Here is a 13,620-nt window from a genome sequence, read left to right as displayed (position 1 = left end):
CAGCATCAAAAAGCAACGCCGTCGTTTTCGCACATTCACAAAATCATAGTTAAATAAGACAGAAAGTATCATTTGCAAAAAAAAAATCTTAAAACTATCAACACAAAAGCCAAATATATACAACTTGCAATAAATATGTCCTCCAGTTATAAAATCAAATCACGTTGTCTTCAAATTTGGCCAAATTGACCATCCAGAATGTCAATTCTGATTGGTCGGTTGGACGCCAATTGGTGCAATGGAAGAAAGTGAGAAGAACATGAGAAACGTGTGGCAACAACTGTTAGCAAGTTGTGAAGTTGACTTTTCTCCACAGAAAGTGTTTGACACTTAGATGCCATCGCACGTGTTCTTAGCTGCGGTCCCTCAAAAAAAAAGGTTTTATTTCGTTCCTTTTGTTTTAATTTGTTGTTTTTCATGAAAGACAAATAAAAGAGTTTGCAACAGAGCCATTTCTTATTGCTTTCATGCAAACTTTTCAACTGGGTAGAACGGTTTCAGAAAACATAACACAATTGCATCACACCTTTTCTATGTACGACAATCCACCAATTATTTGTAAATACATTGACACAACAATGTTGACCCGGCACTTCAGAGGTCCAGCCCAAACATCTGGAATAAGGTCGAAATGATAAGCATTTGTTTCGGATTGTAAATGGCTACCTGAACAACTTTGAATTACCGTAGGAGCTTTATGGCAATGATTGCTACCCACTCATTATGATGTAACTTCAAAAATACTTTACTATCTCTCGGGATTCCTGCACGTTTTGAAAAATGACAGGTTTGTGTTCGAGGAAAGAGACTGATCATAGTATTTGGAGCCGGACTTGTAATATCAGTTCAAAGAAAATAAAAATGTTGGCATCCATTTTTACAAGTCAGGTGTGCTCCTTGATTTTTTTTTTTTTCCCATCCTTTGCACCCTTTTTTGAGACTCTGACTGGTGCGTGAGTTTGAACACGCTGTGGTCAGCGGACACAGACTGCTTGGGTGGGGCCGGAGTCAGTGTAACCACCGACCTTGCTGGTGATGGCTTCACTCGCAATGCAGGCTTTGAAAATCAAATGCAATTATTTGTCAAGAAAAATGAAAGTTAGTGACACTTGACATGTCCGCTGAGCCAACTGGGAGTGTCCTACACTATTTGTCACCCCTGCAGGTATGTTAGCTTTTAATTGCAGCACAAGGTTAAACAAATAAAATATTAAACTACTAAAAAAAAATTGCTTGTGTGAACAAATTGAATTAAAACATGTGTAACATTAAACTGAAGGGATTTCCAAGTTTTAAGCGGTTTGGACGATGGAAGATAAAATAAATAAAAATAGAAAAATTAGCGATGCAATTAAAAAGTAAAATACAAAATAAGATATAATTATTACAATAATAAAATAAAATGGAATTCCATTCCTAAATCCTTACATGCCAATCACTCCAGTTAAATTTCTAATCCGTTGCAGTTGGAATAGAGTCTAAAGGTGTCTTCAGGATCTTACCGTTCCATAATAACTTCACTCTGCTGTGCTATCCCAAATGCCTTCAAGCCAATGGCACCTTTACACACTTTCCTTTTAGCTCACATATAAAAGACACACTGCCTTATCTTGCCATTCCCATATTCAGAACTTCTACCAATCTAATGACCTGCAGTCATTCTAGTAAAAGGAAAACTTTGATGTTGCTCTACTGTTGACCATGCACTTCCTCTCAGGTTGTAAAAGCCCAATGCACAGCTGATTGTCATCATACACAGCAAGACTTTTTTTGTGCGTGTGTGTGTGTGTGTATGAGAAAGAGGGAGCCCTACCTGCTGTTTCCTCATTACCGCTTTTAAGGGTGTCATGGATGTGCGCGAGTGGAATGGGCTCTTTATGAACGGAAGCTATTGGCTGTTTGAAGTTTATGCTACTGGAAAAGATGAGAGAACAAAAAGGTGCGGGGGCAAACTTCTGTGTGTGTTTCTACATCCTGTTGAAAAAAAATTATTCGACAGTTTTTGACTCTGCATGAGTCTTTTTTTTTTTAACTATTTGTCATGTCAGATTTTTACTTCTTGTACAGCACGTTGTATTCAGCAATGGTTGTGCTCCATCATTTAAGTCGAGAGGTGAGTTCTTGCAACCTGTTGTTGACGCTCCGTAAGGTCAGAGGTCACTTTGCTTCTAATCCTCACATTTGGAGTAATTCTATCCGAATATCAGCCCAAATTGAAATATATGACAAGAACCACTGCTGAGGAAGAGAAGGCCAAGATCAGCGGCATCGTAACATTAAGAAGGAATTTCCTGAGATAGAAGCAGGAAAGGAAGACAGAAGCGGCGCTAAGACCAAGGTCTTCCTACACCATAGAAGTCTTTCGTTCTCTGTGCCCAAAGGAGATAATTGAAGGCCTCTCTTTGGTTTTGGAAGTAGAGGGAAGGAGGGAGGGAGGGAGGGAGGGATGGTTGAAGAATCAGACGCAAAGCTCCTTAGAGGGAGAATGGAAGCCACGTCCACATGCATGACTCATTCCCCTACTCTCATTCTCCTCCTCCTCCTCCTCCTTCTCTGTAATTCTTTCTCTGGATACATTATGGCCAGTAATGATAGTATTTATTTCCAGCAGCAGTTTGTTGTACTCATTGAAACTGTGGCAAGTTTGTGCTGGGTAAAAAAAAAAGTGCATAAAAAGAAAATAAATGAGCGGACATACAGTTCGAGTCCTGTATGGACCCAAATCCAGAACAGGATAAATTGCATCAAATCAAAGTTGAGAAGTGATTGTACACTTTTCAAACAGCTAACTACTGACAGCTACAGGCAGACTGACAGAAGGACAGTCAGACACTGCCAAACTCGCTGAAGGCCAACGTCAGCAGAGACCATGAGATCACCCTTTGCCAGCCAATCACGTGCTTGCCTTCAAAGTGAAGCGGCTTTTACATTTGCATGTATGAAGACCCCAAACAGGTGATTGAATGTAATGTGACGTAAGGAGAGAAAGTGTCAAATAAAGGCTTCTGGTGGCAATATAAAGAAAAGAAAAAAGGGGGCGGAGACAAGTTGATGGTGAAGAAAAAAATGGAGCGAGAAGTTACCCCGTACAGTCATCATGCAGAAGAGAGAGAGGAATGTTCAACACACTTTTATGTCTCTCTGTTGCACTTACTCTTCCATCGAAAGAAGAGTATCAGAGCCCATCCCCCCCAGTTCCAAACCAAGACACATACACACACACACACAGAGCAGACAGGCTGGGGATGGAAACTATGAACACTGCAGTTGCCAGACGGCAAAGAGAAATGATCAACACAAGTTGAAGAAAAAAAAAAAAAAAGTCCAGAGGTCTCAACTTTCAGATGACTGAAACGTCTTATGCTAAATAGACATTGCCGTCATGATAACGTTACTTGAATGACACCAGAACGATAATGTTCAGAATATATATGTCCAGAATTATTTACAATTATTACATCATTGGTTTTGCTAGTTCTACACTATGGCAGGGCAACACACATTTCCAAATAAACCTTTCAAGATTGGATTTTTTTCTCCAAAACCTATTTTGCTATTATTGTGTGTGTGTGTGTGTGTGTGTACAGTACGTGTGTTCAAAGCAATTAGATGTGTGCGTTAATGTCATGTCATAACCCCTGGCTGCTGTTCATTTCCCGTGTTGTAAATCCACAGCCCGGAGTCTCCCGTCACACCTGCGTGTGTTTCTGTTTGTGTGCTTTCGGCTAAACGCGGCGCTTAGGCGCCATTTGTATGCATTAAAAGTCAACCCTGCTGTGTGCTGACTATACCAAGCTGGAGCGCATATACAACAGCAACGTGGTGGGTGAAATTTGGCACCGTGTTTTTGTTTCTCTCGTTTAGAAATTTAAATCCAAGTCAAGAAAGGCCTAATTCTCAGCCATGACTAAAATATTATCTTGACCGATAATCCAATGTTGACTTGACGTGATTGAGTTTTTTTTTTCTCAGAACCTAAAGCTAACAATTTGCAGAGCTTTTTTTTTTCCAAATTTGTTTCTATCTTTATTAGTCTTTCTTCTTCTGTGCATTTCCAAGCAGTCTGGATACCCTATGGCACAATGCTGCCCCCCACAGGGCAGGTTTGGTATCTGCCCAGAATGCTCTGCTAACATTATAAACATATGGATAGTTTTCAAATACAGAAATTAGCCAAAACATAATGTCCACTTGCTCAGTATAAGAAAACCCAAGATAGAAAAAGTATACACACCCCTGTTTAAACGCTAGCATTTATATAGTAATCTGTCTTGTCTCCTTTTTGTAGAAAGTTTGGAGTTACTGTTTACTTATGATTAAAGGTGCAAATTATGTCACAGACAGTCTCTTGAAAAAGTTCTAATTCAGTTTTATAAACTCTTTTGACCTCTGTTTGAAGGAGGGAGAGCGAAACGGCATGCTGCCCATCCTCGACGTGGCAGGGTGATGTTGCAAAAGCCAGCTGAGAGAGCGAGAGCAAGAACGAGAGAGAGAGCGAGAGAGCGAGAGAGAGAAGGGAGTGACAGAAGCCATTTTTCCCACACGAGTGCCTTAAGACTTGAGCTGAAGACCATTCAAGACTTGATATTTAGTAATACATAATTAATATTAGAGGAAATAACCCAAATGAACAAATAAGCACAGACTGAGACTCAATATAAAGTACGATTATATTTTTCCCCAAAAAACAACCTTGCTAAAAGTGTCTGAAAGTACATCTGACATCACTTGTCGTTGGTTATCTTATCGGGAGAGCAGGAAATCCTCACTTGGGAGAGGGTGTGGCTTATATCTGGGGAGGAGCTGCTTGTAATCAGATACCTGTCAATCAAGAACAACTTTCTCCAAAGGTTAACCCTTGGATCAGTCGTTACTTGAAATGGCATCCAACGCGTTACTTAATGGCATCAATGACAATAGCAACATTGACTTTGTAAATATTAACATGTCACAGGATTTACATTGAAGGCTATCATTGCTTGAGTTATTCTATACTTTTCAACTTCATCACTGTCATGTGATATAAATCTAATTTTCTTCAACTACGTGTCCTCACTGGGGTCACGGATGAGCCGCGGCCTATCCCAGCTGACTTTGGACACTTTGGAGTCCATCGCAGGGCTGAGGGCGTCTGTAGCCAAAGAAACATTTCAACTTTTATTCATACGCAATTTAGAGTCATCAATTACGTTATATAGTCTCAATAGCACTTTTATTTTTTTTAAGAAAGTTCTTTTTTTTGCTGTGCTCTAAGAGGCAAAAAGAGAGTAACGAGAGATGAGGGGAAAAAAGAGTGAGAAAGAGTCTGGGTCAAAAGTGGAAAAAGAACATTCCCTTGCTTTCTCCGTGGCAGTTTAATCTAACCAGTATGTGTGCGTCTCACACATGATGGGGGAGGAGAGGGAGAAAGAGAGAGACCGAAGGGGGGAGAGAGAGAGAGAAAGAGAGAGAGTTTCTGCATTCTTTTCCATTGAGGTCAATGCTTAAGCAAGTTTTTCACCATGCGTTGAAAAAGAAGGCCTTTCAAATATTATAATAATTTTTTAGCCATAATCAATACTCATGTTAGCCAACTCTGCTGGTCTGTCGTCAAAATCTGTTCGGGTATCAATATTCTGTACAAAAGTGATGACTTGACCAGATGTTGTTGTTTTTTCCGTCTTTGAAGCAGACGATTGTCTTTCCCCTCACATTCGTTTTGCTTTGCTTGACCAAAGCGATTGACATTTTGATGTTAACCATTGGACGGAGTACAAGGCGACAAAATGGACGCGATGCTTTTTTGTCTTCTTCCATTCTTCTTTTTTCCTCCTCCCATCTGCATCTCATTCTGTCTTTTCTCTCCTCCTCCAATGTCCTCATCTGTTCAGGATTCTTCCCTTTCCTTTCCAGCTCCAGCCCCAGCCCAGCCCACGTCATGGGGACATTATACTGGATTTTCAACTACTTCCTTTCCTTTTTTCCATCACTTCCTTTCTCCGTTCCTCGTCTTTAGGCCACTGGTGTCACTCTCTGTCTACTCATTGAAAAATATCTGCTGCCATGTCCTTATTCATTTCTGTCCATTGTCTGAGTTCCATTTTACAATCCGTTGGTATAAGGTGCTACACGTTCAGTCTGCACAATTTTTTCAGGGGCCCCCCAAATAAATTAGCACACACACATAGACACACTTTCTATTTTTTTTATCAGCTTTTTTATCATGTGTTCAATGTGGAAGGGAACACAAGCAGTTAAGTTCTCTGCAGACAATTTCTCTCCATTTTGCTTTCTCTCCCATGCTCACCACTCCCTAACAAGTTATACGGTCCACCGCAAGTGTGTGTGTGTGTGTGGGTGTGTGCATGTGTGTGTGACCTTCCAGCTGTTTTTCTTAAGCCTTGCTTGAGTCGATTGTGCTGTCTCTGTTTGTTTCTTGCTAATTTTGTTATTAAAGGTGTTCTGAAGAATCGATACTGTCAATGTGCCCTTTTTTTTCTTTCTATCTTTCATAGTTACTTTCTGGTGGGAGTTTCTTTTTCCTCTATGTCTCCCATTCCCAAAGTCTGCCTTTTGACTTTGTGGCTTGTCTCTCCTCCTCTATGCTAAGTCACTTCACCACGTGACTTCAAGTCTCCTCCTCCTTTTCCAATTCGTTTTTTTTTTCCATTCTTCCACCTCAACTGTATTATCAATCATATTTCAACAATAATATATGTTAATTTATTGCAAATAATGACCATCAGCACTTTTTATTCCTACCTGTGTTCATTAATTCATAATTGGAACTAACAAGAATACACTTCAAAATACATTCCATAGCACAAAACACTTCAAATTGCACGTTTGCCCTCTTCCCTTTTAGTCTCAGTAAAAACAGTTATTTCTTTGACATTGCTGTGTTTTTTTTTTTCTTGTTGGACCACCTGTATTCATGAAGCAGGTGTTTCCAACTTAAAATATGTGCCATTGTGGAAAAACAGAGATGGGAAATTTTTATGCTTACAATGACGCTCCAGTTCTTTTCAGGTGAGCAGGTGATTCCACATCAACTGGAGAGGAAGCAAAATGGGACAGATTGTTTGATTCTTTCGACACCACAACATGTATAAATGTAAATGAAAAGAAACATGAAACAGCTGCAGAAATGATATTTAAAGAGGAGATGCATTCCACTGTCGGTATTGGTAAAACATGTAAGAGCACGTTCATCTTCAAAAATGGTAAATGCCTCCTCGATACAGCATGACATTTTTCTGCTCTGACGAATATTCTGGCAATTTTCCAGAATCAATAGTGACAAAAGGTACCCGTACGTAAAGAAATGACGGCTTAATGTCCGAGCCTGACCTTTTTTTCCCTTTTACCCCAATAGCGACTTATTAGGGTTATTTTGCGATTTAAAAAATGAAAGAGGAAAAAAAGGCAATATATTTATTTAAAAAAAAAACTCCCACTAATAGCAACAACTACATTCATCGTAACGGTTAATTAATTTCGTTATTATTTGTTGATATAATAGTTTATCAAAAATGTAATCCCGGGTACAAAAAAAAAAAACTTGAAGAAGGTTGAGCTACAGGAAGGGAGGAAAAGGCCTGAGACGTGTGGTGTGTAATCACGCCTCTCCATTTTTCTCCATCCAATGTGGCATTCAGACCTGCTATAAATACACAGTAAATTAGAGAGTGCGTTTTTTGGAAGTCGTCCTTAGAAAGGCTGAACTTTTTCCCCTTTTCAATGCTCATGTTTCTTTTTCTCTCTGTTATAGAATCTACAAAGGACAATTAAATAAAAAATAGGTTTTACCAAAACAAATGATTTCAGACTAATGAGATGAGATTTTCTTTTAATGTATTTATTGGTTAATAATATTCTTTCAGAACATGTGGTGTCCATCATCACAACCAATCGGTGAACTGCTTTTAACATACTTGGACTTTGCTAGCAGGTGTTGAGAAGCTCCAAGAAGCCTTTTCATTTAGTTGCACAGCGAAAGAGACGCTGAAGCAACTATTACCATGACCACTGGTTGCCTTCTATTACAGGGAAAAAAAAAAGTTTTCTAAATCACTATAACTTTACTCCAAAGCAGGTGTTACCTTCATTCCGGGTCAGCTAAAATATGTTTCACCTCTGTCGTTCAACACCAGTGTCGCCACAACAACTGGCCGAGGCGAGATTTCCATCAATAAATAACCAGGTATATTGATCACATTCCCTTTCATATACAAATCTGCCTCTTGAAGCAGAAACCAATTCTGGGAAAGCCCCGCTCTTTCTCTTTGACATGAATAAAGCTACAGTAATTGGGCATCCATTAAAATGCGTGCAAAATGATTTTATGGCTCCAGTGTGCATACACAGCTCCACTGTACCTGGTGGCCCTGGAGGCGAATGCTTTTACACAGCAAAAGATCAAGAGGGAGAAGTAGAGAACCTGGTGGGATACCCAGTGGCTTTACTGCTTCCTTAGACCAGAACCGCATACTAGCATTTTACTGTGTGTTTGTGTCAAGTCAGCCGGAAAGAATGACAGATTATTGAAATGAAATTCCTCAATTCACAATTCTTTGTTGATATTTTCCAATGGAGTAAAGCAGGGCCGTCATGACTGTCTACCCAAATCAATGTATGAGCACCTCATATTATATCCAGTAGAAGCTACAGAACAAACTGACAAAGATGAGTCACATATTTTAAAAAAAAAAAAAAGATATATTTAAAGTGAAGACAATTTGCAATTCTAGTAATGACACACGAATTTGATGCACAATTTGTGGCGGGCCGTATCTGGCCCCCGGGCCTTGACTTTGACACCTGTGGAGTAAAGGATACAAATGTAAAATCAAAATGATACCTTGGTTGTATACGGGGTGAAGCTAAAGTTTGAAAAGTTGTTACGGCACACAAAGTTTTGGGGATCAGAATTTGCCTCCGAAGTGGAAGGATGAACTGTCAATTCATTTGAAAGGCGCACGTTTTGCTTTTCAGAAGAAAATCTCTCTTCATGATGAATTCTGCTTACGTTTGTTTACCTGCTACTCACTCCAGTGCCCGCTTGCAACGCTAGCACCTATCGTCTCCTAAATCTCCTTATGGAGTAGTTTTAAGATGCCAGCATTTGCCATCAGGGGGTCACCTCTTCCGCCCCTTTCTTCTTTTTTCATACCCCTCTTTCTCTTGCTCTCAGCAATTTTCAAACATTAGCAGCTTAAAAAGCCCATTAACGTAAGCACCCCACTCATGCTGGTGAACATCTCTTCTGGTTCCTGTTAGCACTTAGCCACATTAGCAGGGGGGCTTATGGATAAAGAGGCAGAACTGCTTACATTGAGTCCTGCATTGTTTTGAAGTTTTATGGGGGTCTTTTAAATGGGACTTCTGGAGCCTTCCTTACAAAAAATGGTTAGGTTATAGCTTTTCCATTCTACCGCGTTCACGGCGCGGCAATTTAATTTTGGTCGAAATGAGCCCATTTGATTTTAAAATAAAAGCGAGTTCAAGGAGTATTCAGTTTCTTATACTTATCCCAAAATTGTATCTTTAAAACTATTTTCCCCCCTTCTGGAATGCATGTAAATAAGCGTAAAATGACATATTAACAAGTCAATAATATGATGATTATATTTTTGGCTTTGAAAATATTATTTCGCTTCGAGAACATATCGGTGAAACATGCATTGACTTTAGTCATGCTGTTAATCGAGGGCAGCTGTGGCAAAACTTTTACATCGGGCGGAGGTCTCATAAATTTGTTGAGCCGATGGCCTACCTAAAATTGTGGCCAATTAACAGACGGATGTAATGGAATGGAGACAGGCAAGAGGAAGCATCATGACAGCCAAGTGCTCATTCAAACAGATTCTACAAAGGGGTGCAGAAGTTGTTGTGTTTGTGTTCTTCTGATTTGCCATTCGCATTTTGCGCCTTCTAATCTCACTTAAATATGAATATTGCATTGCATTTCCTCATGGCTGCAAGATGTGGGCTTCGCAAAAATGGCTCCTGCTAAAGATCCACAAACATATCCAATGGAAATCTCACTCTCTGCAACAGTCCTCAGCGAAGAAGAAAAAAAAAAAACTGTCAAGGCCCCATATGATTTAAGGCTGGTTCTTGCACACATTTGTGGGTGGAGCTCAATGAAGTGGGTGGGCTCATCAAAATTCCAAAGTGATGATTGGATGATATCAATATAGGCTGCGCGCTATTGGTTGCTGTGGTGTTGGGTCACAGTCGAAGCTGTTGGAATTGTAGCTATGATGAGATCTGCAGAGGATGAAACCCCCAAGTCACATCGACTCAAATGTGTTCAATGGAAGTTTCATCTTCATTGTTTCTTTATCCTCACCACGACAAATTTTGTGGCAATCAGATAGGGACAAGTAGCACTTTTGTCTCTGAAATCAAAGTTGTTGCACAGTTTTAGAATTTCGACGGTCGTTTGATGTCACATACTTAAGATTGACCATATATCAGTTCTGCCCTCAAAGCATTTTGCAGTGCCGTAAACAGGAAATAGAGAAGGACAGCCTTTTAAATGGCCCTCGCTGCTATGTTAGATCCCAAAAGAAGATACAATTTGGCCCATTTTGGACAATTAAATCAGCTACACTCTGTTCTCTGAAACAGAAAGTCGACTTTAATTGTCGTCAGACTTTGAGCACAATGTCGTTAACTTGTTTCCCCTGTTCATCTCAAATCTGAAGAGTCAATGCAACATCACCAAACTTAATGAAAAACTTTCTCGAAGCGTTTTGGACCATGCTTCTATTTTGGGAGGCCATGCATGCATGTCCATGTTTCACTTTGAAAGGAAACAATCGCCCTAGCGCCCTCTGGTGGTCACGCTAAATAATATCCTTCCCACAACCAGAACTCCCTTTCGCACACGTAGGCCCCTCCACGTCACTTAGTAAAGCAGAATTAGGTCTTGTCACAGTGATGGGTCACTTGACTGCTCAAATAATAAGACAAGATTATATATTCGATTTACAATCACTTTAAGGACATGAGCTGATATGTGGCGTCTGGAAAGGGGGGACGGAAGGGCAACTGATGGCATGGCTGTGGACTAAATACGGGGGTGTGGTTTATAATAGGGCGGTGTTAAGAAGTGATGGACAGCAAGCGACAACATCAGCACACCAGATGTGTACGCGTGTGTCTATGTGTGTGTGTTTGTGCATGCAGTGTTTCCGTGTGTGTATTTTTGCATTTTGAGGGCGGTGTCGAAGGACCTGGAAGACCTCTGAGTGGATGTCTTTAGATGACGTTGCGAATCACCGAGGTGTGCTTTTGGCATTCAATATTCCTCTGCTGTGTTCATTTTTTTCTGTGATTTTCCTTTCCCCATTTGCTCTCGTCAGGCGTGTGCGAGTGAGCGTACACGCTCAACGCAAACGGTCCTCCCCCATCTAACCACTCTGAATGGAAAAAACAGATTTTTTTTTTTTGTCCGCAGCTATAGCACCAACATAGAGGAGACTGGAGACTAGAAATGTGGCCCTGTCTTTATACTTGCTCTCTAGTTGGACGTCGTGCCAGCGAGACAGAATTTGCACGTGTTTCCGCGCATGGCAAATGAAATCCGTTTGAAACCAAACTTAATTACGGACAAGTTTGTCGACATTTTTTGATGATCTCACGACTCGAGACTTCCTCCCCCTCCGCATGCTGGAGGTGTGGCACTCCAGGCGACACTGGGAAGGAAGGGCACAACCCGTTTTCTGGTTTTCTCACTGTTCACGTTTTTCACTGCTCACACACAAGACCACCCTGTAGCTCCGCCCCTGGCCCGATCCCTAGGACACAATCTTTTTTCAAATGTAGATTGTTCAAGTAATGTCTTCCGAACAAAATATTTGATGGTGACGCGTCGCAGCTCATTAAATTGTTTCGATGGTGAATCGAGTGTTGACAATAGCTCGGGAAGTATACCGGTTGTCTTCTTTGCACAGTTGTTTGGACTTCACGGAGCCACATAGGCACATCTGTGAGTGGGTGGATCTTCAAGTTGGAACGCTCAACGAAAAGCGCCCTCTAGTGGATTTACAAGGGGAAAACAAGTTCGATTTTACACGTGTACGGATTTCTTCAGTCTTGCCAGACTTGGAGAAAGTTGGTCGTCTTGCGGTGTGGTCGAGACGCTTAAGGAAATGTTGTGCATGATGGGAGTTTGTTTGACCAATCAGGTTACTCGACTTAAAATATGACAGAGAATTTTAAATGGATATGTTTGCTGTTGACCTCGGTTGTCTTAATTCTAGGGTGGGGACTGTGAAGCATGTTTCAAAAGATTACATGCTCTCCTTTAGTTTTTCAAATTGGGCATCATGGGCATGTCCTTATTAGACCGCCACCTCGTTTTTATTTGTTACTGTATCTTTGTTGTATATTATTCTATATAAACTTCCTTTGGTGCGAAAATCGATGAATCAACCAATTTAGGCAAATCTATCCGATGGCACTTGGCCACTTTTATTTCAAGGGTTTTGTCGCCCCCAAGCGGACATCGGAGGAATTGCAAGCTGTAGTGCTATTACACAAAATCTCAAACTACGCCAAACTATTTGATAGACGCATTGATTTAATTCCATGACAGCATTTCAGATGGCTGACAAAAACAACTCGCAAACACGGGATTCAAGAGTTGGCACCGGTCCGTGGACCTCTGATGATACGGATCCTGGCTTCATCATCTATTTCATCCAGGATTCTCTCCTGTTTGACGGACAGGATGGTGTAACCAACTGGAGGACTACTGGTTAAAGAAAGATGGGGAGATTTGCAGATGCCAAGTTTTAGTAAAACACACATAAGGAATTTGTTTTTCTGAGGTTGACTGTTCCATTCCATTTGGTGTTACATCACGACAGACTGAAGGGCACTTCCTCCCAAAGGATACACATACCGACCACAAACGCGCCAATACACAAGCCGGTCACCAGGTTCCTGCTGCGGATTCGCGTTGCATTCTTTTTCCAGTAGTCTAACTCTTGTCGGCGGCGAAGGAGCTGCTCCTCCGTAGCCGTTATTATCCGTTTCGTCGACTTGGCTGCAGCTTCCTCGGCCATTGTTTTGGGTGCTCGCGCATGATGATGACGTTTACGGGTGTACCCTTTATGATTGGCTGGACGTGAAAGCTAACAAACGTTGTGATTGGCTGTTCAGACAAGTAAGGCCGATTGTTAAGATGTACTCTAGCGCCCTCTTTCGAGCAGAACAAGAAACTGCTACAAAGTCATGCACACGTCCATGCTGTTTGGGAAAATTGTCAATAAATACCAACTTTTATTTTTTGACTATTACTATTTGCTAGGGACTCCTATAGTCCTATAGAGAATATGATGGTGGAAGAAATACAATACAGTAATCCTCCATCTGTATATTGTTTTGTAAAACCAATCCACATCTGCCTAGACATCTGCTCATTCCACATTCCCACATGTGGCTGCACACACACACGAGTAATCTTCAGGAAGTCATTAGTGCATGTGGGTTCAAAGTTTTTTTTTTTCCTCTTGGTTCCAAAGACAAACATTCCTCTATTCCGCTTGTGAAACTTTGTTTATCTGTTTTGATACAGACTGTGGCAGCACTAGAGCAGCATTCTAATAAATATATTTTTTTAACTAT

The 13,620-nt window shown here is 40.8% G+C and overlaps 1 protein-coding gene across 1 annotated transcript; it reads right to left on the bottom strand.

Moving 5' to 3' along the window:
* Nucleotides 1-12,551: 12,551 nt before the first annotated feature.
* LOC133170948 (cytochrome c oxidase assembly factor 3 homolog, mitochondrial) lies at nucleotides 12,552-13,097 on the bottom strand. Its single transcript, XM_061304183.1, has 2 exons — nucleotides 12,890-13,097; nucleotides 12,552-12,734 (listed from the first exon to the last, which is right to left on the bottom strand). Exons 1-2 carry the CDS (start codon nucleotides 13,056-13,058, stop codon nucleotides 12,628-12,630), a joined length of 276 nt encoding a protein of 91 aa, XP_061160167.1. The 5' UTR covers nucleotides 13,059-13,097; the 3' UTR covers nucleotides 12,552-12,627.
* Between the last annotated feature and the right edge of the window lie 523 nt (nucleotides 13,098-13,620).

This window comes from Syngnathus typhle, linkage group LG17 (genome assembly GCF_033458585.1).
Source record: "Syngnathus typhle isolate RoL2023-S1 ecotype Sweden linkage group LG17, RoL_Styp_1.0, whole genome shotgun sequence".
Classification (NCBI taxonomy): Eukaryota; Metazoa; Chordata; class Actinopteri; order Syngnathiformes; family Syngnathidae; genus Syngnathus; species Syngnathus typhle.
Note: the sequence above shows the minus strand (reverse complement) of the source record. Positions and strands in the feature narration are given on the sequence as shown.

Excerpts from the sequence above, each read along its gene's own strand:
- LOC133170948 (XM_061304183.1), bottom strand. The coding sequence starts at position 13,058 with ATGGCCGAGGAAGCTGCAGCCAAGTCGACGAAACGGATAATAACGGCT. Across the intron at positions 12,735-12,889 it reads CGCGTTTGTGGTCGGTATGT|TTGGTTACACCATCCTGTCC; the intron begins GTATCCTTTGGG and ends GTAGTCCTCCAG.